The sequence below is a fragment of the Rhinatrema bivittatum genome, chromosome 1 (genome assembly GCF_901001135.1).
Source record: "Rhinatrema bivittatum chromosome 1, aRhiBiv1.1, whole genome shotgun sequence".
NCBI classification, from domain to species: Eukaryota; Metazoa; Chordata; class Amphibia; order Gymnophiona; family Rhinatrematidae; genus Rhinatrema; species Rhinatrema bivittatum.
Window position 1 is genome coordinate 627,651,563 of NC_042615.1, and position 24,486 is coordinate 627,676,048.

The window sequence follows — 24,486 nt, forward strand, 5'->3', positions numbered from 1 at the left end:
CATCATGGCGCTCTGCATATAGAAACAGCACATAGACTAGGGGCACCTCCCTCTGGACCCCAAACAAATAATCTGAAATGTGTAGACCAACTGTTCCAGGCGGACGGCTCAATGTTGGACTCTCCCACTCTTTGCCGAATATTTGGACTCTCTTCTTCTGACTACTTTCAATTTTATCAAGCACGCCATTACCTCCGTACTTAACGAGACCTGGATATCACCAATCCCAAGTGGTCCTTCTTACGGGAATGGTTCGACGCCGATCAGCCCAGGAAACACTCTATTTCTTTTTATTATAAATATCTGGAATCTCGACATAAACCTTGGACTACAGATATCATACGTCTCAAGTGGCAGACGGAACTCTCCCAAGTCATTCCACCGGCTAGGTTCAGGAAAGCTGTATTACTTACTCCTCAGGTGACTATTAATACCATGTTGTGAGAAACTCGCTATAAGATTCTGTATCGGATGTACATCTCACAACATCAGGCCTTTAAGGCGGGGATTGCATCCACTGAGGTCTGTATTAAGTGCCAAGCCCCAGGACCTTACTTGAGTTACGCTCTCTGGAAATGCCCTAATATACAGAGGTTCTGGAAACAGGTATACCGCTATCTCAGGACTGTTCTTTCCATGGTGATTCCTTATTCCCCACTAGTGGCGCTGTTCGGCATATTCCCTCCGACTTATCAGGGCCCCGCCATGCAATCACTTTGGATTATGAAACTTTTCCTGTTGGCCTGCAAGAGCATTCTGACTGAGTGGCGGAATCCGACTGGCCCATCTGACGGCATGCTCACTATGGAAACTCTTAATACGACCCAGATGTCTCCAAACACAAGATGGAAATTGAGCGCAATGTGCATGCCTTACATTATGTCTCTCCCTCGGGACTCTAAGAACCAGTTTCCAAATCGCTTGGACATGTGACTTGTTATAGTGACAATGCCTTTGTTTACGCTTACTATTCTAAAGGTTTTGCATTCCTGGACTCTGTGACTATACACCCTGTTATCAGGATATTTTTTTCCAGTTTTGGTTACCATCCATCAGTGCTAGGGGGGGAGGGGAGGAAGGGTGGGCATGGGGAGATCTGTTCTTATGTTTGTGTGCAATTGACCGGTTATGGATATGGTATGTAACAGGACTACTTATGTACCATATGTTATCCTGCTGTTTTCTTTTCTATGCCTTAAAACTTAATAAACAAGATTTCAAATAAAATATATCCGAAGCTGAAAGCCTGTGAGGGAATCAATTGGACAATTAGATGGTCGAGGGGTTAAAGGGGCACTTAGAAAAGATAAGGCTATCACGGAAAGATTAAATGATTTCTTTGCTTCAGTGTTTATTGACGAGGAAATTGATGAGATAGCTGTTCCAGAGAAGATTTACGTGGATAATGATTCAGATGGACTGAACCAAATCACGGTGAACCTAGAAGATGTGGTAGGCCTGATTGACAAACTGAAGAGTAATAAATCACCTGGACCGAATGGGATTCACCCCAGGGTTCTGAAGGAACTCAAAAATGAAATTTCAGATCTATTAGTAAAAATGTGTAACCGATCATTAAAATCATTCATTGTACCTGAAGACTGGATGGTGGCTAATGTAACCCCAATATTTAAAAACGGTTCCAGGGGCGATCTGGGAAACTACAGACCAGTTAGCCTGACTTCAGTGCCAAGCAAAATAGTGGAAAGTGTTTTAAAGATCAAAATCACAGAACATATAGAAAGACATGGTTTAATGGAACAAAGTCAGCATGGCTTTACCCAAGGCGAGTTTTGCCTCACAAATCTGCTTCACTTTTTTGAAGAGGTTAATAAACATGTAGATAAAGGTAAACCAGTAAATGTAGTGTATTTGGATTTTCAGAAGGCGTTTGACAAAGATCCTCATAAGAGGCTTCTAAGAAAAATAAAAAGTCATGGGATATGGGGCGATGTTCTTTCATGTATTACAAACTGGTTAAAAGACAGGAAACAGAGAGTAGGATTAAATGGACAATTTTCTCATTGGAGGGGGGTGGGGAGTGGAGTACCTCAGGGATCTGTACTGGGACCCATGCTTTTCAATATATTTATAAATGATCTGGAAAAGAATACGAGTGAGGTAACCAAATTTGCAAATGATACAAAATTATTCAGAGAAGTTAAATCGCAAGCAGATTGTGATAAATTGCAGGAGGACCTTGTGAGACTGGAAAAGTGGGCATTCAAATGGCAGATGAAATTTAATGTGGTTAAGTGCAAGGTGATGCATATAGGAAAAAATAAACCATGCTAGAGTTACACAATGTTAGGGTCCATATTAGGAGCTACCTCCCAGGAAAGTGATCTAGGCCTTATAGTGGATAACACATTGAAATCATCGGTACAGTGTGCTCCGGCAGTTAAAAAAGCAAACTGAATGTTAGGAATTATTGGGAAGGGAATGGTGAATAAAACAGAAAATGTCATAATGCCTCTGTATCGCTTCATGATGAAGACCAAACCTTGAAAACTGTACAATTCTGGTCATCACATCTGAAAAAAGATATAGTTGCGATGGAGAAGTTACAGAGAAGGGTGACCAAAATGATAAAGGGGATGGAACAACTCTCCTATGAGGAAAGACTAAAGAGGTTAGGACTGTTCAGCTTGGAGAAGAGACAGCTGAGGGGGGGGATATGATAGAGGTGTTTAAAATCATGAGAGGTCTAAAATGGGTAAATGTGAATCGGATATTTACTTTTTTGGATAATAGAAGGACTAGGGGGCACTCCATGAATTTAGCATGTGGCACATTTAAAACTAATCAGAAAAAGTTCTTTTTCACTCAATGCACAATTAAACTCTGGAATTTGTTGCCAGGCGATGTGGTTATTGCAGTTAGTGTAGCTGGGTTTAGAAAAGGTTTTGATAAGTTCTTGGAGGAGAAGTCCATTACCTGCTATTAATCAAGTAGAATTAGAAAATAGCGACTGCTATTACAAGCATCAGTAGCATGCGATAATTTTTGGGTACTTGTAGCCTAGATTGGCCACTGTTGGAAACAGGATGCTGGGCTTGATGGACCCTTTGTCTGAACCAGTATGGCAATTTCTTATGTCCTTCTGATCTGTCTTCCCCAAATCAGAGATATCAAAATGCCGACTGGCACTAAAGTGCTGAAACTTCAAAAGTCACCTACAGCACATCAATGTGAAACATACAGCGAGTTTTCGGTTTGATTATCCTGGTGCAGTAAGTGGTATATTTTTTGAGAACGGTTTGCATTAACGCACTGTAGGTGACTTTTGAAGTTTCAGCGCTCTAGTGCCAGTTGGCATTTTGACAACTCTGATCTGGGGAAGACAGATCACTTGTGTCCTTTTGATACTGGCGGTAAATACTGATGAAAGTTAGTTTGAAGGATTTCTTCCATCCGACTGAGACTTTCTGGTATATTTAAAATTGCTTCCCTGAAGCAGCTTCATTTTCGAGGCAAAACTCTGACCCCTGTCGGGAATTTTTCTGCATTTAAAACAGCATAATTTTATATAGAAATTTCTTGTATGATTTGAGTTTTGAATATTGTGGATTCTAATTTTATTTTTTGTAATAAGTAGTTTTACAGTTGAGTGTATGTGTAAAAAGGGTGAATGTAAGTGGGTGAGTATCCTGGTATTTATGTTGTGTATTTTTTTTGTATGAGATTTTTTTGTAAAATTATTTCAGTATTTTAATATATGCCATGTGGAACGATGTATGGTATTGATACAGATTGGTCTGTGTAAGTGCTCATATTAGTTATATGTAAAATTACGTTTATATTAAGATTGGTAAATAAGTTTAAATAAAATAATTTTAATGTGTTAAAATTTACTTGAAATATAACCCCAGGTTTATCCAGTTAAATCCCAAACTTAGTTGACAAATTCTTTTGAATATTTATTTATTTTTAGATTTTTTTTTATACCGGTGTTCCTGTATTGACCTCAAATGTGTGTAGTGAGAACTTTACAGTAAGATACCCTTATAAAGAAATGGGCCACTTGGGGGCAGTGCAGAGTAGATTTTTCATTAACTGTTTCAATTAAATTTGACTTGAGGGTCATTTGCAATAGTGTGAATAAGTAGGTGCTCCTAATATTCCACCTATATTTTATAAACTCTGCAGCGAGGGCTGCATAGTGTATAAACTATCACATATCACCACCCAGAAAATACATGCATATGTTTCAATACATTATTTTAATGTCTTCCATACACCTCACTAAGACCATTGCAGGTTCTGCAAAACTCAGCCACAAGAGTTTTAACTGGCAAAAGTAAAAGAGATCACATCACCGAAACACTGGCTGAACTACACTGGCTTCCCATTGAACAAAAGAATACAATACAAAACACTGTGCACCATACATAAGTTAATACATAACGAACATGCAGACTGGTTAAATACAGCCCTACGTGTACACATGCCTAACAGAAACCTAAGGTCAGCAAACAAAGCACTCCTAACCATTCCATCAGTTAAAACTGCAAGACTAACACAGGTATGAGAGAGAGCACTATCACTGGCAGGACCCATACTATGGAACTCCATGCCCCTAGATTTAAGACTACAAAGAGACAGCAAAACCTTTAGAAAAAGTTTAAAAACCTGGCTCTTTAAACAAGCTTTTCAGAAAGAGAAGGGAGAATAAAAACCCAGGGACAGACAAAGCACGATCAATATAACATCCACACACACTGCTGTATTCACTTAGTGTGTAGTCTTTAAAGGACAAGTCTCAATTTTAAAGTTAATTCTGTAATAAAAACCGAGATAGAGAGATGGACATGATTAATTACATTTATCATTTTTGATTACTAACTATGTTACCGAACCTTATGGCACTCTTGTTAAATGTGCAAATTACAGTATCATTAATTTTATGTGCCTTGATGTAAACCTTTGTGACGGTCTCCTCCAAACGACGGCATAGAAAAGATTTAAAATAAATAAATAAATGTAGAGATCCCCATAGTTACTGCATCTATTTTGTAAACATGGAAATATATATCTTTGCCATTAAATAGTTGTAATGTGTACAAGTAATAATCCTTACTTTATGCAAGGAGGCAGGTATATTATAAAGTTGACTGATGTATGCTTGTATCTAGCTTATGAAAATACTTGTGCGTGTACTTCCATGCAGCGGTTCACTGAAATTCAGACTTTGACCAGTTCACCTACACATTCCACCATTTGCTTCAGTTCCACCCAAAAACTACTGTCAAAAGAGCAGTTGGATTTAATTTTCATAGCTTAATCAGCAATTGTAAAAGCATGCAACCATGTTTGATAATGTATGTACATGCTTCGTTTATTATATTTAAATGTGCACAACCTTGAAACCCGGTCTCAGAATGGCCTCTTTGAACATGCATACATTTTTGCACAGCAGCAACAGTATGCATTTACTCCTGCTCTTCTGAAAATGTTCTTACTTTGCACAGTGGCTATTCAAAGTTTCTAGAAACTTTGACTAGGCACACTGGGCATCCCAGCATGCCCTATACCATTTATCCATGCGGGGTCCCTCTTCAGTCTCCTTCTTTTTTTTTTCCACGGAGCTGTGAGTCTTGCGGTTTGATTAAGCTCTAAAACTTTTGACTTTTTGCCTCATGGAAAACTTTGTTCTGTAGTTTTTCGTTTCTTTTCCTTTGGCCCGCCACCGGGTCCCTCTCTGTGCCTGCCCGTAGTGTCCCTAGTTAGGGTTTTCAGGGTTTGGGGAGGTTTTCTTTCTTGTTCTCCCCCCATGGTTGCGGTGTCTCGGTGCTGTCTTCCATTGCCATCCGCTGCCATCTTTCTGTGTTTTTCCTGTTTGTTTCACTCTGTCATGGCTGTTAGGCTACATGGATGTGACTATCCGTGTCACTCCCTCGGCATGATTACATATACGCAGAACCCGACGGACCCTGAGGTCACAGTGGTGCCAGGCCACTCAGAGCCTCCAGGATTGTGTCCAAGTCACCCCGTCGCTCCAGAACTTTGTCCTGGTGGCGGGTACTCTCCAATCTGAAACGGGGGATTTCCTTTTAGAGTCTCCCTACTTAAATTGTGCTAACCACAGATGCATCTAGTCTGGTGTGGGGAACTCATGTAGATAGGTTTGACACCCAGGGACAGTGGTCCGCTCAGGAACATTCTTGACAAATCAACTTATGTAACATTTTGGAGTTTTGGGTGATCAGGTACACGCTATGGGTTTTCAAAATCTGCTGTCCAACAAAATTGTCCTGATCCAAATCAACAACCAAGTAGTCATGTGATATATCAACAAGCAGGGAGGCATGGGATCAAACCTCCTGTGTCAGGAAACAGTCCAGATCTGGGCCTGGGCCCTGGCCTATGGGATGGTGCTCAGGGCCATGTACCTGGCCGCGACGGAAAACGTGATAGCGGTCAGGCTGAGTCAAGCCTTCAGACCCCACAAGTGGTCTCTGGACCAGGGGGTAGAGAATCAGATATTCCGCCTCTGGGGGAACCTGGACGTAGCTCTGTTTGTGTCCCCCTGCAACTGGAAAGTGCCTCTGTTCTTTTCCCTATCCAAGTCAGGCGGCAAACCAGTCTGACGCCCTTGCCCGTTATTGGGGCAAGGGTCTTCTGTATGTGTATATCCTCAGATTCCCTTAGTGGCTAAGACTCTCTTGAAGCTTTGCGAGGACAGAGGGACTATGATCCTCCTAGCCCCTCATTGGCCAAGATGTCTGATTTCCACTCCTGCGAGAGTTGTCCATTCGGAAATCAATCAGCCTGGGGCTTACCCATATCTCATCAGGCAAGATCAGGGCAGGAAGCGGCATCCAAACCTCCAGGCCGTGTCACTCACAGCCTGGATGTTGAGAGGTAAATCCTGCAGCCACTTGATATTTCTGAGGATGTCTCAGGTCTTGGTGGCTTCCAGAAAGCCTTCCACTAGAAAGTCCCTAGGACTGAAGTAGAGGAGGTTTTCCATGTGATGTGAGCAGAAGGCCCTAGATCCGTTCTCCTGTCCCACACAAAAACTGCTTGACTCCCTTCTACACCTATCGGAGGTTAGCTTAAAAACCAACTCCGTTAAACTTCTGCGATTGGTGCATACCACCACGGTGTAAATGGTGCATCCATCTCTGTACAGCCTATAATTTTACATTTCATGCGGGGCTTGCTTCAATTGAAGCCTCCCACTGTGTCTTGGACCTCAGCGTGGTATTGGCTTAACTGATGAAAGCTCCGTTTGAGCCGCTGCTCACCTGTGACCTGAAATACCTGACCTGGAAGGTCACAGGTGAGTCACAGGTGAGTCACAGGTCACAGGCAGTCCCTTCAGTGTGCAGGGTCAGTGATCTCCAGGCCTTAGTGACTTATCCACCTTATACTACGTTCAGTCAAGACAGGGTGGTCTTGCGTACACACCCTAAGTTTCTGTCTAAGGTGGTGATGGATTTCCATCTTAACCAGTCAGTCGTGCTGCCAATTTTCTTTCCCAGGCTCCATTCCTTTAGCCTTCTACCTGGAGTTGACAAAAGCCCATAGATAGTCCACCCAACTTTGTATTTCTTTTGATTGGAATAGGTTGGTGGTAGCTGTTGTTGACAATATCCAGTTGGCTAGCAGATTGCATCTCTTTCTGTTATGCCCAGGCAGGACTGCATCTTGGGGGTCATGTCAAGGCTTATTCTGTCAAAGCCATGGCAGCATCTTGGCCCACTTGCAAGAAGTTCCCGTGGAGGAAATCTGCAAAGCTGCAACAAAGTTCTCTCCACACATTTACATTACATTACTGTCTGGACAGGGATGGCCGATGTGACATAGGTTCGGCCAGTCTGTCCTTCTGACCCTGTTTGAGATGTAGAACCCAACTCAGGTCCCGTTGTTTGGGTTCAGGCTGTCTCCTCCTCTGTTACCAACAGTACCAGGCACCTGGTTAGGTGTCTGTTGGACCCCTTTTGTGCTGGAGAGCAGCCTCTGTAGCTAGGGATTCACCCATGTGTGAGGACTACCATTCTGCTTGTCCTTGGAGAAAGCAGAGTTGCTTACCTACAAAGTGTTCTCTGAGGACAGCAGAATGTTAGTCTTCACAAAACCTGCCCGCCACCCCGTGGAGTTGTTTATCCTGTTTTATTTTTTTATTTTTGCATAATTCTGTGTTATGAGACTGAAGAGGGGACACCACGTGAATGCGTGGTATAGGGCATGCCCAGTGTGCATAAGCTTTCGGCATCAAGCTCCATCTGATGTCACCCTTGTGTGAGGACTAACTTCCTGCTGTCCTCAGAGAATACCTGTTACAGGTAAGCAACACTGCTTTATACACACAATCCACACGTAAGTCTGAGAATTATCTCTAAAATGTTTCATTGTTGGATCAATCCTAATTTATAAAAAACTTTTTGGGCTTTCGCATCCTCAAATAATTTGACAACAATAAGTAGTCCTGGGGGAATTCTGCGCTACTGCGTGAGCACAGAATTTGTGCAGAATTCCCCTCTGCGCAGAATTGCCATTTTCTGCACAGAATTGCCAAATTATACTCAGAAAATAGCAGAGGAGACTCCAGCATGCCGCGAATGGAGCGCACAAAGATGAAGGCCCGCATGTGCTGCGGGTTGCGCTCCGCTTTCGGCAAAGATGAAGGCCTGGGGCACCATTCACGGCAAAGATGGAAGGCCCCCATGTGCCGCGAACTGAGTGTGCTCAGCTTACGGCAAAGATGGAAGGCTCCTGTGCCGTGAAATGGAGTGTGCTCCGCTCATGGCAAAGATAAAGGCCCGGAGAGAGAGAATGTGTGTGTATGTGAGAGGAGAGGGAGAGGGGTGTGAGAAAGGGGAGGGTGTGAGAGAGCAAGGGAGGTAAAAGAGCAGGGGGATGACTGAGTGTGGGTTTCAGAGAGAGGGAGCTTATATAAGGAGATTGTGAAGGAGTGTGTATGAGTGTGAGAGATTAGGAGCTCGTGTGTATGAAAAAGGGATCATGAGTATGTGAGGGTGCTAGCCTGTGTGAAGGGATTGTGTATGTGTGAGACAGAGCCTGTGTGAAGGGGTGCATGAGAGAGAGACATAGTTAGCCTGTGTGAGGATGTATGTGTGAGAGAGAAAGGGAGCTTGGGAGAGTGTGCAAGCAAGAGAGAGGGACCCTGTATGAGGGGATATATGTGTGCAAGAGAGTGAGGGAGCCTGTATGAGGGTGTGTGTGTGTATGTGTACTAGAAAGAGGGCGCATGTGTTTGAGAGAGAGAGAGACAGAGGGGAGCCTGTGTGAGGGGCAGTACTGAGAACGGGGTCAAACTCTGGGATTGGCAATAGAATGGAAGGGGTTGAGCCTAGAGGTGGGAGAGATACTGGCAGGTGGAGGAGTTGGGGCCTGAGAGGGCAAAGTGGCCAGTGGGGTAGGGAGAGCGAGTGGAAGGGACACTCTTACAGTGAATTTCTAGGGAAATTCTGCTCAAAATATTTAAAATTTTGCATCTTTAAGAAAAAACTTTTTTCTGTATTAATTTAAAATGTAATTACTTAAAGACTGTCATGTAAATTGTGTTATTTTGACCAATATAAAGTTTGTAGAATTTTAAATTTTTTTGCACAGAATTCCCCCAGGAGTAAATAAGGTTCCAGATTTCAAGGTATCCATTTGTTTTGAGAGCTGAATGATAATTTTTTGTCCACAAAGGTATTTTGTTTTTGTTTGGGTTGGGGTGGTTGTAGCAGAATTTGTCTTGAGCTAGAGCACACTTCATGAGAGTTGGTTTTAGTTCCTTGCATTTGCTGTCGTTTAAGAATATGAATAGGTTTTACATAAGCCTAGCACCTATGAAAGTCCTGTTTATACTGAACAAAATATAGTTTCCACAAGTGCAATTAAGATCTAATGGTTTTGTTGCAAATATTAGTTTATTTGGCCTCGAGTGTATAACCACCCTAATCAAGAATGATTTTATATATCTAGATATAGATATCTAGATGTATAAACGTTTTTCAAGAGTTGGTATAAATATACACTGCCAAAACCATACTGTGAATTTCTTGAGTAAAATCACCTGTTATGAGAACATTGCTTTCTAGAGGTATTTTTTCCGAAGTGCTAATGTGCCAGCTTCTTAAGGGAGAAAATTTGCTGGAAGCAAAATGTATTATTGACAACTGACATTGTCAGTGCATTAACACGGAGATGAGAGAATTAAATTTAGTAGTATTGCTGTTCCATATGACATGCATGACCTTTTTGGGTTATTAACTAGGTAACAAAATAATTCTGTGATGGTCCTTCTGAAAGATACCAGATGGAAAGGAAATAAAGAATATTATTACAAGTCTTCTATCATTGAATAATTACTTTTTTTTTTTTTTTTCTTAGACTGCTCTGGCCCACTTAGAATCCCTTGCAGTTGATGTGGAACAGGCTCATCCCCCAGCCAGTAAAGAAAGCATAGACAGTCTCCCACAGATTGTTGTCGCTGAAGACCATAATGGTAAGAAAATAAAAAGAAATAATTACAATGTAATAATTCTACAAATCATATCAGTCCTAATTTTTTCCACAGGCATTTTAATTTAAAATAAACAGTACAGTATGTTCATTTTTAATTCTCTAATATGAAAATATTTTCCAGCATACCTATGTCTGCACTGACCTACTGCTGTTCTAGCATGTAATGTACAAGATTTATTTTAACTGTATGCAATTAGCTCTCAGCTGAGTTACTGGGATTCACATTTTGCAAATGTAGTCTATTGGTTGGATCTTTAGTTTCTCCAACTGGTCATCTGGTTCATCGTAGTAGTCTCTTTTCTCTTATCCAGGAACTAGCTAGATTTGGTCCTTCTTAGCTAGGTACACATGAACTATAATGAGAACACTGATCCTTTACTCTTCACTGGACAAGATACAGTAGACATACAGTAACAAGTCCATAAAAGGAAAAATATTGCATTGACTGTGGTGAAGAAAATTGACATTCCATAGGCTACACCAAAAACTAATAAATAAGAGGCAAGCACCCCTAATAACATTCTATCCCCTTCTTTCTTACTATATCCAAAAAGGGTCTCCAAATTTTTGAGACATTAGGATAGTAATCCTTAACTTGCTTTATTAATTTTTCCATAGCATAAATGTCATAAATTTTGAAATCACAAAGTTGATTTATTTATTTTATTTAAACATTTTTATAGACCGACATTCATTGGGATCATCACATCTGTTTGCACAAAACAAAATGCAGCAAACAGGCTTTACAGTGAACTAGAAACTGGATTCTAAATAACTTAGAACTATTTAGAAGGACAATTCCAGTGTAAAGCAATAAGATATCTTTCTGCTACTAATAATTAATGTAGGATAATTAGCACTCCCAGCACTATGAACATTTAAGTTGTGATCTAACAATACTACTGCTGGATTGGAGGAAATTTTCATCTTGGATATCTTATGAATCCACAAAATAATTTCAGCTGAAAATATTGTAATAAAGGGGTTCTTCCACCAGATATGAAGAAAGAAGACCTTTTCTCCACACTCCTTCCACCAGAAAGGGTCTTGTCTATATGACATTTTAAATCACCCACAAAATTTGGAGTCAGATAACAGAATGCACTAAAGAAATATAACACAGATCAAGCATGCATACCATATTTAAGATTTCTTGTTGAACAACATCAGTGACATTGGTAATTAGAAGAATTAAAGTAAGATTATTGGAGAACCATCATAACATCTGCACTGGTGGAGTCACTCTCATCTATTTGGTGGGTCATGTGTAATCATTGGTCTACAGTCCTTTTTTGTATTTAAATATAAACTTTTTGTTATGCAAGTAAAAACCAACATTTTCCTTAATATGCGATTCTTAAATCCAACCTCTGAGGAAAACCCAACATAGCATTATGTTTCAGGACATGGCAGCTCTGCGTCAGGGGTTCAGCAGTGCCATCATGTCACACATTGGCTAAATGAAAAGAACATAATTAGTATGGAAAACATCTGACTACAGGGACCAACAATATGTATATACATTATTGTTGCATAGCTTACAAATGCAGAGATACTTTCATTAATGAAATGTGCATGGCACGAAATCTAGTGCCATGTATGGCCGCTACCAGAAGCTATTTAACTATGTCAAAGGCTGCACATGTCTACGTAAGAGCCACCAAGTTAATGATGTGCTCTTAATCAATGACAGCTGTCACGGCATCAACCAAAGTAGCCTATATATCAGAATGACAGCTGTTATGGGCAGAGCAAATAAAAATACAAAATAAAAACTGGACGTGGGCGATAGACCATGGAGTGATTAAAAACAGGAACTCTATTCAACATCCGCATTCAGTCCCTTTGAAAAAAACAGTATCCATGTAGAAAATACAGTGCTGTTCTCACATAAATAAAATTTATGCTCTGTTATCCCCCTCCAATCACTCTTAATATCCTAAAAAGCCCATCGAATGTCATCAAATGTGTGTGTTTTTTTCAAAAAATGAGACCCCATCGGAGCATGGATTTTTTGCGTTTTAAGGCAACTTTTATGCTCAAAGTCATATGCGTGGCGATTGTGAAGTTTTGCCAATGTACTTTAGACCAGTGGTCCCCAACCCTGTCCTGGGGGCCCACCAGCCAGTCAGGTTTTCAGGATATCCGCAATGAATATGCATGAGAGAAAATTTGCATGTTATGGAGGCAGTGCATGCAAATTTTCTCTCATGCATATTCATTGCGGATATCCTGAAAATACGATTGGCTGCTGGGCCCCCAGGACAGGGTTGGGGACCACTGCTTTAGACCACAGGGGCATTGTAACAGATACACCATGAAACTAATCTTGCAAGTTGTCACCGAAGGGGACAAAATCATCCTTCAATCGGGGGAAAAGGTATATGGTTGGAAATTTGCATGGTGCAAATAGTGCAGTTTATGCATGCTTGAAGGCCACTGGCTGTTAGATGCCTGTTCTTCTACAGGAAGGCTTGATTGCTCTACCCAGACACAAATGTTGCAGCCTCAAGAAAAGGCAAATCAGATGGGAGACCAGAGTTGGCAGATGACCTGGCATATCCTCGCAGAGACGAAGAAACTGGCCAACTGGAAGATTCTGTTTCAGATGCTTTGGATGAAAGCTCTGATATACAAGGAGGTTATTCTTCTCATTTAGCATTCTGTGGAGAGTGGTTTTAACGAATGAACCAACTTTCATTTATTTTATTTATTTGTTGAGTTTTATACGTCATTCGGTGAAGCCATCATAATGGTTTACAAGATTCAAATTGAAATTCTCTTAACAATTGAGAAAAAAGGTATAACAGGATGCCTATTCAACAAAAGATTAGTCATTTATAGTCCAGAAGAGGATCATTTTTGAGTGAGGAGGGTTTGTTTGGAACTGGTTGGAGACAAGTTATTTTGTGGATATGGTTGGAAGATCCTTTGGGTGTTAGGATGATGAAAAGTTTGAATATCAATGAAACAGCAATGTTTTTAGGTCAGGTTGGGTTCTCAGATCTTTTGGGAGGGAGTTCCAAATTTTAGGGCAGGCAATGAAAAAAGCTCTTTCTCTGTTAGTTGTCAGGTGAGCATCTCTGATGGAGGGGACATTTAAGCATCCTGAGTTGTTTGAGCGTAAGTTTCTTGGAGGGTTCTGGGGAGTTATGTTTAAGCCAGTTAGTCCTTGATGTTCATTATTTAGTATTTTATGTATGCTGGTCATGGATTTGTGTTCAATTCGTGCTTTAATTGGAAGCCAGTGTAGTGAAATCAATATGGGCGTTATGTGGTCATTTCTTTTTGTTCCTGTTAGAATCCTGGCTGCAGAATTCTGCAAAATCTGGAGAGTTTTGAGATTGGAAGATGGTATTCCAATCAGTAGGGAGTTGCAGTAGTCGATGGTAAAGAATATGAGTAGCTGTAATACAGTTCTGAAGTCATAAGGGTTAAGAAACTGTTTTAAACATCTTAGAGTTAGTAGTTTGTGATATCCCTCTTTGATTTTGTTTGATATATGGTTCTTGAATGAAAGTTCTTTGTCAATAATAATTCCAAGGTTTCTGGTGTGAGTGACAGGGAGAATAGAGTTCATTTGATTGTCAAGTAAAGGTAGGGGTGGTGGAGTTAGATTGGGTTTTTTGTCCATGAGGATTATTTCAGTTTTGTCGATGTTGATTGAGTTTCAGTGAAGTTAGGAGATGCTTAATTGAGACAGGTAGAGCGGATGTTTCTTTGTACATGTCTTCAATTGAATTTTGGATGGGAATTAGAAGTTGAATGTCATCAGCGTAGAGGAAGTGGGTGATTTGATTATCTTTCAGTAGTTGGCAAATGGGAAGAAGATATATGTTAAATAGAGTGGCCGATAACGCTGATCCTTGGAGAACTCCAATGTTGAGGTTAATCTTTTTGGATGATTTGTTGTTAATTGATACTTGGTAGGTTCTGTCAGATAGATAGGATGAGAACCATTGTAAGGTGTGTCAGTTAAACCAATTTCAGTCATTCTCTCCATACCTTTACAGCCCATTATTGTTTAGACAAGGCTGGAAGACAAGATTCCATCTTCGGCAAATCTGTCTTGCACAACCTTTTTACAATTTGACATACCAACACCCTTCCGCCTGCCCGTTAGGGTTCAGGATGCCCTCTACCAAATTCCACTCCAGTTCTTGTGCCTATTGCACATCTTGGGTACATTTGGTGCATTTCTCAGACATCCTCAGCTCGGTACTCGCCCATATGTGAGGACTGCCATCCTGCTTGTCCTGTGAGAAAGCAAATGTTGCTTACCTGTAACAGGTGTTCTCACAGGACAGCAGGATGTTAGTCCTCACGAAACCTGCCCGCCACCCCGCGGTGTTGGGTTCGTTTTCTTATTTTATTTTTCGGCACTTCCTATAGCTTTAAACAAGACTGAAGGGGGACCCATGCTGGCTGCAGGTTTAGTGCCATGCTGGGCATGCCCAGTTAGGTGCCAGTCAAAGTTCTAGAAACTTTGACAAAAGGGTTCCGTGATTGGGCTCCATCCTATGATGTCACCCATATGTGAGGACTAACATCCTGCTGTCCTGTGAGAACACCTGTTACAGGTAAGCAACATTTGCTAATTGTTTTATTCAAACAAATGTGTGGACTCTGAACTACTCTGCACGTTTCCCTTGGTTTACATGTTATGTGCAGAATTACTCTTCTTCGCTATTGTGGATTACTTTGCCTATGGCCAGCTGCGGCATTTTGTGTTTTGTGTATTCTAAAGCCGTGTTGGTGGATATGCTCAAAGGGAAATCCCTGTTTGAAGGTATCTGTGATAGTAAAGGGGATTATTTCCAAACTCTGTTATACTTAATACGGTACGGGATTATACCGCCAAATTCCTTCTTGCCTGGGAAAAGGATCTAGAGTCTGGTATTGCTGCAGAAGACTGGGACCGATGTTTCCTGCAGACTAGCCGCAGCACCATATCTGCCTCCTTACTGGAAAACAGCTATAAAATGTTATTTAGGTTGTATTATATGCCTGTAAAGCTGTTTAAAATGTGTCCTAGTAGTAGGAACCAGTGCTGGAGGAATTGTGGGCAGTTAGGTGATTATTTCCACATGTGGTGGAAATGTCCGGTCCTGCAGCCCCTATGGAGGCAGATAGAGGGGTGGTTATGTGCTGTGTTGAACACCTCCGTGGCTCTGACTCTTGAACTTTCCTGTGGCCACTCTGTCAAAATCCCAGTGTATTTTTGTTAAGGCAGTGATATTGGCGATAAGTGGTGCACTGGCTAAGGATTGGCGGAGCGCCCATGGCCCCCCCCCCCCCTTGATAGTGTGCTGAGACGTCTGCATTGGGTTTATTATATGGAAAAGTTGACTGCAATTAAATATGACCGATTAGTCAGATTCGAAGAGCCATGGAAGTGGTATCGGCAATGGCAACTAACTCACCACCTGTATGATCTTGCCTTCCCAGCTGCACCCAGTGGTTTACACTAGCTGTACCTGGTATCTTTCTGGAATATACCCCTGGGGAGTGGGCTAGTGCCTTTGGGAAAGGATGCCAGAAGATCTCTGTGGCCTGTTACATCTTGCTTTTATATGTTTTTGCACCAAATTGTATGCTAAGCCAATTCTCTTCTCCGGGGGGAGGGGGGGGGGGATTATTTGTAACACATAAAAGACAGGGATGAATATGTGGGTATTTTACACTTCCTGTATTCTAAGCACTTTAAGTGTATTTCTTGTTGTGAATTTTTTGTTATCCTGTGAATAAACAGTTAATTACAAAAAAAATGAAAGTGTTTTGCCTCTGTTTGACAAGCATACAAATGTTTTTGTACCTGGCCCCCATTTTTTTGTAGCCCTTCAAAAGTCGGCTTCACAAACACTGCAATACGAGGATTTCAGGTGCCAAAAAAATTGTAGTTTAATACATCTGGTCCTACAAAATACTAAATTATCTGGAGCCAAATATTATCCAATTTATTTGTTGAAAGCTAAAATTCCTTTATTTAGCCAAGTTGCTTTCCCTGGGGAAAATCTGCATCACATTCCATGAAATAAGTTGCTTCTGATTTATGTTTTTGCTTAAATTTGAAACACATGATTATATAAGTCACATGAGAGTGCTGTGATATATACAGATTGGATTTATTTTTTGAACCTGTAGGTCAGGAGCAATGCTGTGCCATCTGTTGCAGCGAGTATTTGAAAGATGAAATAATTACAGAGCTGCCCTGCCATCATCTCTTTCATAAACCCTGTGTCACACTTTGGTTACAGAAGGTGGGTTCTGCTTTTATTTGCCTTTGTGTGCTTAGTTAAGGCAGTATGCTTTTAAAGAATAACCAGTACAAAAAAAGAAGAATGTGTGGTAAAATGAGTTTAGCAATTATTATACCTTTAATGTACCTACTCTTTCATTTTAGAAGAATTTTTCTGTATAGCTCTTTTTTAAAATTAATTGTCTGTCAAAGAAAAGCAAACAGAATAAGAGAACAAGTTATTGGGGTATTTTTTGTTTTATAATGTAAACATATTTTCTATTTTTCAGAGATTTTTATGTGGCAAGGCTTCAAAGTGCTGGCAGCAGTGGAAAACTGCAGAATCCATTGTGCTAAATCTAGTTGCTGGCAGTAGAAGAATGTCTGTGCTGCCAGCACATTGGAGCATATATAGATATGTGTCTGTCTGGATATCTATATCATTACCTGAATCAGAACTGTACAGTCAGTTATATATAGAACTGAGGATGAGTTTTTGGATGTAAAACATAAGGGTACTGCCTGGCCATACTATAAAACTTTGACTGTAGCACTCTGATTTGTTTAATGAGCTAACTCCAATTGGCCAAAACAGCGGTTAGCTGAAATAAAAAAAATTTTCATTGTGGTACTTTCAGCAGATATTTTTTTGCTGGTTTTCAAGATGAGCTACTAAAAGCGAACCTTGCATAGTAAAGAAAAATGTAGCTTTTTTGTTCTTTGTTTCGTCATGTTTTTAAATTAACTTATACATTGTGCCCTCCTTTCTTGTGGCACCCAGTAGTTATAAAATAATATGGTGTTCTTCTTCCTAGCAGAGTAATACCCAAGAATGAGAGAAAATTTATTTAACTTTTGAATGTAAATGTTATGAAATATTATAACTTAGGTAACAACTCAGCCCCTGAGTATAAGCAATATAGATAAAAGCCCAGTATTGCAGCTTTTTGGCATTGGTCATTTTATTTATTTGTGCATACATGTTATCTCTGAGATCCAGAGTCTCTGGGAGGCTCAAGGCAAGACTTACCAAAAATAACAAAGTCCAATGTCCACACCAATTATTGGTCCCAAATAAAAAAAAAATATATATATATATTGTAAATCCAAATGTAAACACTTTTTCACAGGGGAAGTCTTTAATCAGGGCACAGGATACAGTCCAAAATTAAAACAAGATCAGCAGAAACCACCTCCTTCAAATAGCTTTCTTTCAAGGGGGAATTACACAAAATCCAAGTTAATACCAAGGCTTTCAGGGTAACATGGTTCTCAAAACTTTTCCTGGAGCTTCCCCAGCAAGGACAGTACTCTTTGGCTTTAGGACTCCTCCTTCTGGATTGCTGTAGGGTTCCTTTCCAGATTTTCAAAGCTTAAGCAACACCTATACTTTGGGAGCCCTTACCCTCCCAATGCCTCTCTTCTTCTCCTTTTAAAGATCCTGGAAGGAAGAGATCATGTGATCCAGTGAATGAGTGAGACACTTTGCAAGCTTGCTCCAGGTGCCCCCTCCGCGAAACAACTTTAAAGTGTGATTTCTTCTGGAGTCTCAGTGCCGAAAAAACCCTCCTCTATGTTGTTGAAGATTTATGGATAATTTTATAATCCAGGGAAGAAGTGAGATGTCTGCTAAGCCTCAACGAAAGAACAAAGCTTTGGGTAAGCCGACAGATGTAAAAATGGCCGATAGTCCGCTGAGCTCGCATCAAAACTCAGTCAATAGCGCATTAGTGAAGAAAGTAATGTGGTGCTGAAGGCATTAGACGCATGATTTGAGGTGATTTCTCAGCAGATGGCAGGGAATGAAACATTAAATGAGATAAAGCTTCAAGAGGAGGATACGCAGAGGAGAGTGTCAAAGATGGAATCGGATACCCAGTCATTATTGGAAACGCAGGAGGCACTAGAAAAACAAGCTCTGGTCTTGGAATCAAAGGTAGATGACTTAGTTCTTCTTCGACCAATTCTCTATCTAAAATTTGTTGGGATCCCAGAGTCTCTAAATGACCATGAGGTACGTAAGTTGCTAGAGGGCTGGCTGCTGAAGGAACTCTGCTTGAAAAATCTAGAGGGCCGATGCCATGTGGAAATGTGCACAGAATGGGGCCTAGATCCCTGAGGGCCAGCAGGCCCAGAGTAGTGATTGTGAGAATCTTGAATTTTATGCACAAAATAGATTCTTCAGGCATACTGCAAGAAGGATGCTTTAATGTATGAAGGTCACAAGATCCTTATTTTTCAAGATTACTCTAATACTGTATTTCAAAATGCACATTGCAATATCCGGCACGGCTACGAGTCAAGACAAAGGAACATGGCATGTGCTGGAATCAGTGGAAGAAGCCAAGCAGTTTTTTGTTAAAAACGCTAAATAATGCATCTTATCAGAAGCATCTGAACAACACAGCAAAGGAACTTATGCTCTTATTAGACTGCGATTGCAATCATGGGTTTTTGGTATTAAAGAGAGATATTCAGTGTTTAATATATTGTTTCTCATTTGAATGTAAGTGCAACTGTTTCAAATACTTGGGATTATTGGGGGGTACTTATGTGAAGCAATTTAAAGCAAGTTATATGCTGGTGGGAGGTACAGGGGGGGTACCGGTACGATCAATAAAGTGGTTTTTATGCCTCCTTTTTTGAGGGGTGCTACGGGTTAGGCCTTTTGGGAGAGCAGGAATGGGGTGGAGAAACTGGGTAGAATGTTGGGAGGGAGGAGGGGTGTGAGGATTTATAAATATGGCAGGATATTATGACGACTCAACTTGGCAGTGGTGAAGTGAGAATACCAGCTCCATGTTGGATGTGGGGGAGGCAGACTTGCTGGTTCTCTATGCTGGGGAAGACAGTGCAGGCAAGGAGAGAGTAATATTTTTTTGACAGAGGGCTGGTCTTTTTTTGGATTAAATATGGCTGAGAGTATCCAGGTAATTTCCTGGAACATAGCAGGACTAGGTTCTCCCGTAAAGAGGGCAAAAATGCTGCACTTTGCATACAGAAGGCCAGAATTGTGTTTACAGGAGACACATTTAACTGATCTGGAAAGTAGAAAACCGATCAGGGACTGTGTATGGAACATCTTTTATTGTCCCGCAGTTAACAGGAAGGGAAGAGTTGTAATTTTTTTGGGAAAGCAGGTTGCCTTTGAACATATATCTACCTAGAAAGATAGTAAAGGGAGATACATCATTGTAGTGGGAAATTGTTTGGCCAGGAGTGTAGCATGTATGCCCCAAATGCCTATACTCATAAATTCTTTGAAGATTTGGTTAAAGCTTTAGTCATCCATATGAGAGGACTATTGATCCTGGTGGGAGATTTTAATTGTGTGGTAGACCCAGCTTTTGACAGGTTGTCCCAAATTTGTTTATTTGTTTGAGTGTTTTATATACCATCATTCCATGTGAGAATCACAACGGTGTACCGGTTTAACACTCTCAGACATAGGATGAATTTCAAAGGGTGGCATACGTACAGGTAAACATTCTAAATCTAACTTTATACCCAGATTGGGGAATAATAAGGGTATACCTTATCTGTGTAAACATTTTACAATTAGAGATCCTTGGAGGGTTCTACATCCCGAAGTAAAGGATTTTACACACATCTCTAGAGCCCATATGACCATGTTACATATTGATTACATGTTGATTTCTACAGCTAGCTTTGTGAACGTTTTTAAAGCAGAAATATGGCCTACAGAATTTTCGGACCATTCTATGATATATTTCGACATGAGAATAGGAGGCCAACAGGCAGGGCAGCACAGTTAGTGTTTTCCTACTCATTTGGCAGAAGACAGGGAATTTTAAAGATTATCTCCCAAGACAATGTAAGAAGTTTGAAGGGCATAACCAACAGCATAAAGCTGATCCATTTCTGCATTGGAAGTCTAGTAAGGCTATGATAAGGGGCTAAATCATGGCATACCAGATCAGGAAAGCTAAAATATTAAACAAATCTTAGACTTGGAGGTTAAACTTCAAAAAGTTAAGGCAAAATTATTTTCATATCTATCTGTGGCCAATAAAAAAAAAAACAAAACTCTAGAGAGACTGTGTTCCTTGAATTTGCATAAAAAAAACAACAAATTTATTATATGCCTCTCACAAGTTGTACAGGTATGGGAATAAAACAGGAAAGTTGCTGTACAATGTGATTAAAATAAGAAAAGGGAACTCTTATTTATAGAAGAGCTTAAAGATGAGCAAAGGGTGAGGAAGACTTCGGCTGAGGAGATTTGTAAAATATTCCAGAGCTTTTATGAAAAACTGTATTGCAACAATATGGCAGATGAAGGGGGTAAAGAGGAAAAAAATTGCCAAAGTTAACTGAAAGGAATCTGATGTGGTTGAATAGACCTCTCTATCTTCAGGAAATCAGAGTGTATAAGTCTAATCAACTTCATAAAGCGCCGGGCCCAGATGGTCTCAATGCAGATGATATAAAATTCTGGTAGATGACGTAGGGGGAACCTCTAAGAGACTTCTTTGCTGCAGCCATGACTGGGGTAAATTTCCTAGGGAGGTAAAGAGAAGCATACATTACAGTTCTTCACAAAGGGGGGAAAGACCCCTGTAATCTGGCCTCGAATAGATCAATCTCTGTTGAATTTTGATTTGAAGTTATTTGCCAAAGTCATAGCCAACAGATTTAATAGCATTTTGACATCCTTAATATCTCATAATCAAGTGGGAGTTGTCAAGGGTCGAATGTCTAGTAGACATATGACTGTGGACAGCCATGATGCAGAATAGATATCTAACTACATAGGCACTGGTGGTGGGATTTGCCGCTGAAAAGGCTTTTGACCGGTAATGTAGTCTTACCTTTATTTGGTTCTAAAGAAATATGGGTTTGTGTGGAATATTGTAACTATATCTCTTTGTTGTATCAGAAGTCTAGTTCTATCATCTTGGCAAATGGATTCATTTCTCAGGAATTTGAGTTGCAGTGAGTTATGAGGCAGGGCTGCCTGCTTTCACCTTTTCTCTATAGTCTAACCATGGACCCATTATTGCAGAAAATAGACAAATATCCATAAATGTCTGGCTACATGGTTGGAAGAGAGCAATGTAAAATAGCTATTGCTGATGACGACCTAGTTTTTTTTTTATGGTCCCTGTTAAGTCATTGCAGAAAGCGATGGAAGACAATTTGGCCACTTTTTAGGTTTGAAAATAAATTTAGACAAGTCTGAAGACTTGGCTGTGCTTGGCTCACTGAGATATAAATGGCTGGGACATTTCCCATTGAGATGGGTAGAAACTGAGATGAAATACCTATGAGTTAAAATCCTGATAGATGTGCAAAATATGTATGATAGTAACATTGTGCCATTACTTACTAAGGCAAAAAAGAACTTAGGTGAGTGGCGGACTCAGCCTTTGTCTTTGTATGGCAAAATACACCTGTTTAAGACGGAGCTACCTAGGTGGTTATGTATTTATAAATGTTACCTGTATGAATTTATAGAAGAGATGTGTTAGAGTTACAGTGAGCCCTGAGAAGGTTTTTGTGGGGGGAAATAAGGAGGCTTTCTTAGCATTACATAAGTTGAATCTTCCATTGACTGAGGGAGGGATGGGATGCCCAAAAATGCAAAATTACAATATAGACTGTTAATTAAGACATGTTAAAGATTGGCTGTATGGATCAGATATGTATTCCCCTACAAGTTTTTTGCAGGAATGGTGTAGACCCTTCAATTTGGGAAACTTATTACATGTTCAAAGAAGTGCTTTGCCAGATTATATTTGAAGTAATACAATCATTAATGCCTGTCGACAAGCATGGAATGTTATATGTGGGAGACTCTGGGTGAATTGGGAGGTGTCTCCATTCATTTCAATCTCTGGTCATCCGCGTTTCTCTCTAGGTGTGGAAAATTCTGTTTTTAAAAAATAGGAGCGAAAAGGTTTATGTAGGCTGCTGCATTTTCTTCAAAAGGAAAGTGAAATCAGTTTTTTTGAGGAATTGTGAATTGCCTTTGATTTAACCAATAAAGAGTTTGTCTATTTACAAATCAGACACTTTGTTGAGCATGACCTTCATAAAAAACTTAAGTTGTTAGTTCCGAGCCCTACTATAAGTTCCTGAGAAAAAGAGGTAAAAGAACATCCTATGCCTCTTTGTTCAAAGCAACCAGAGCTATTAAATCACAGGACACAATACAAGACTTGGTATCATGGTGGAATCAAGAAAGGACACTCCAGTTTCCTATAAGGAGATACAAAACTGCCTTAGGAACTTGCACTTGATTACAGAGAACATGTTGCTGTGAGACACAATTCAGGATTTTTCGGTGTATGTATGTATCACACACTGTTAGACATTTAAAGCCAAGATGTTGACGGATAGATGTTTGAAATTTATGGATGCTAAAGGTACCTTATCTCAATGTTTTTGGGACTGTCCGATGATATAGATTTTTTGGAAATCGATATTGCATTATCTGGAGAAACTTGTGTGTTTCCCCATTCCAAAGTCTTCAAAAATGTGAATAAAGACTGAGACCTACATTTCTACAATGGAAATTAAGACTACATAAAATGGTTGTTTTATGAGCAGTTATCCACAAGGCAATCATTGAATAAGTATGAACTATTTTTGGATATCTACAAGCATACATCTCATCATTGCATGCTGAAGCACTAAAGGGCACATTTTCAGAAAGCCACGGGCGTAAAATCCGGCCTTTTCGCACGTGGCCGGGCCTAGCTCCCACCAAGCCTATTTTCAAAAGGACCGGCCACGCGCGTAAAGGCTTGTATGCGCATAAGTGCAGACCTTCCTGAAAGGGGCAGGCAGGGGGGAGTTTTCTGGGCAGGGCGGTCCTGGGGTGGGGCTAGAGGCGCCTGATACAGCGGCCATTTGCCTCTGTGCTGGAGATTGTGCTTCGGCAGGGTGCCGGCGCACACAACTTGCTCCTGCTCCTTTGCAGGAGCATAAGGTAAAACAAAAAAAAAATAGAGGGAGGGTAGGATAGGGGAAGGGAGATTAGGGTAGGGGGTTGGGAAGTTCCTTCCCAGTCCGCTCCTTAATTGGAGCGCGCGCATACTTTTTGAAAATCTACCCCATAATGTACTGCTTAATCTAGCTTAAGTGGATGAGAATCAGTGGACATGGCCTGTAAGATAGGGTTGTTAACTAATTTGTTTTTTTGGAATAAGCAACATCAAAATCCAAGGGAGTGAAACATGATGTGAGAATGTGGGTTCAAGCTGCTAAAACTAAGGTAGGAGGAGGAGGGGGGGTAGGGTTTATAAGCTTGATGTTGTATTTGGATGTTCTATTATTTTTTATGCTTGATGAAAACTTTAAAATAACGTGTTTAAGAAAAAAGCCTGGAAAGCTTCTTAAATAACCTTTCTCGATAACATCACCCACCCCCACTCATTAGAGGGCATGTAACTCCTATTACTACTATCTTATCTATACCATTACTAGCCATTAAGCCCGTAGCAACTGGCTACGTTAACATTTTTTTTTCGGTCCATTTCCTTACCCCTCATTCTCCCCCTCCCCCCTTATTCTCCCTCCCCTCTCCCCTCACTCTCTCCTCCCCTCCCCCTCCCCTCTCCCCTCACTCTCCTTCCTCCCCCCTCCCCTCAGTCACTCTCTCCTCCCTCTCCCTCCCCTCAGTCACTCCCTACTCCCCCTCTCTCAGCTCATTCACAACCCCTTCGGATGGCGCAGATGGAAGGTCTCCGGGGGCGGTCCCTCCTTCCCTCGCGCCCGCCGCCGTCGCTCCTCGCCGC

General features: G+C 40.7%; 1 protein-coding gene across 10 annotated transcripts in view; it reads left to right on the plus strand.

Moving 5' to 3' along the window:
- PJA2 (praja ring finger ubiquitin ligase 2) overlaps positions 1-24,486 on the plus strand; it is a 269,482-nt gene that overhangs the window by 243,582 nt on the left and 1,414 nt on the right. For all 10 annotated transcript variants that reach the window (XM_029572082.1, XM_029572072.1, XM_029572119.1 and 7 more), the window contains 2 exons: positions 10,351-10,465; positions 16,630-16,745. In XM_029572082.1, coding sequence (XP_029427942.1) covers positions 10,351-10,465; positions 16,630-16,745 — 231 coding nt within the window. The remainder of the gene's footprint in view (positions 1-10,350; positions 10,466-16,629; positions 16,746-24,486) is intronic.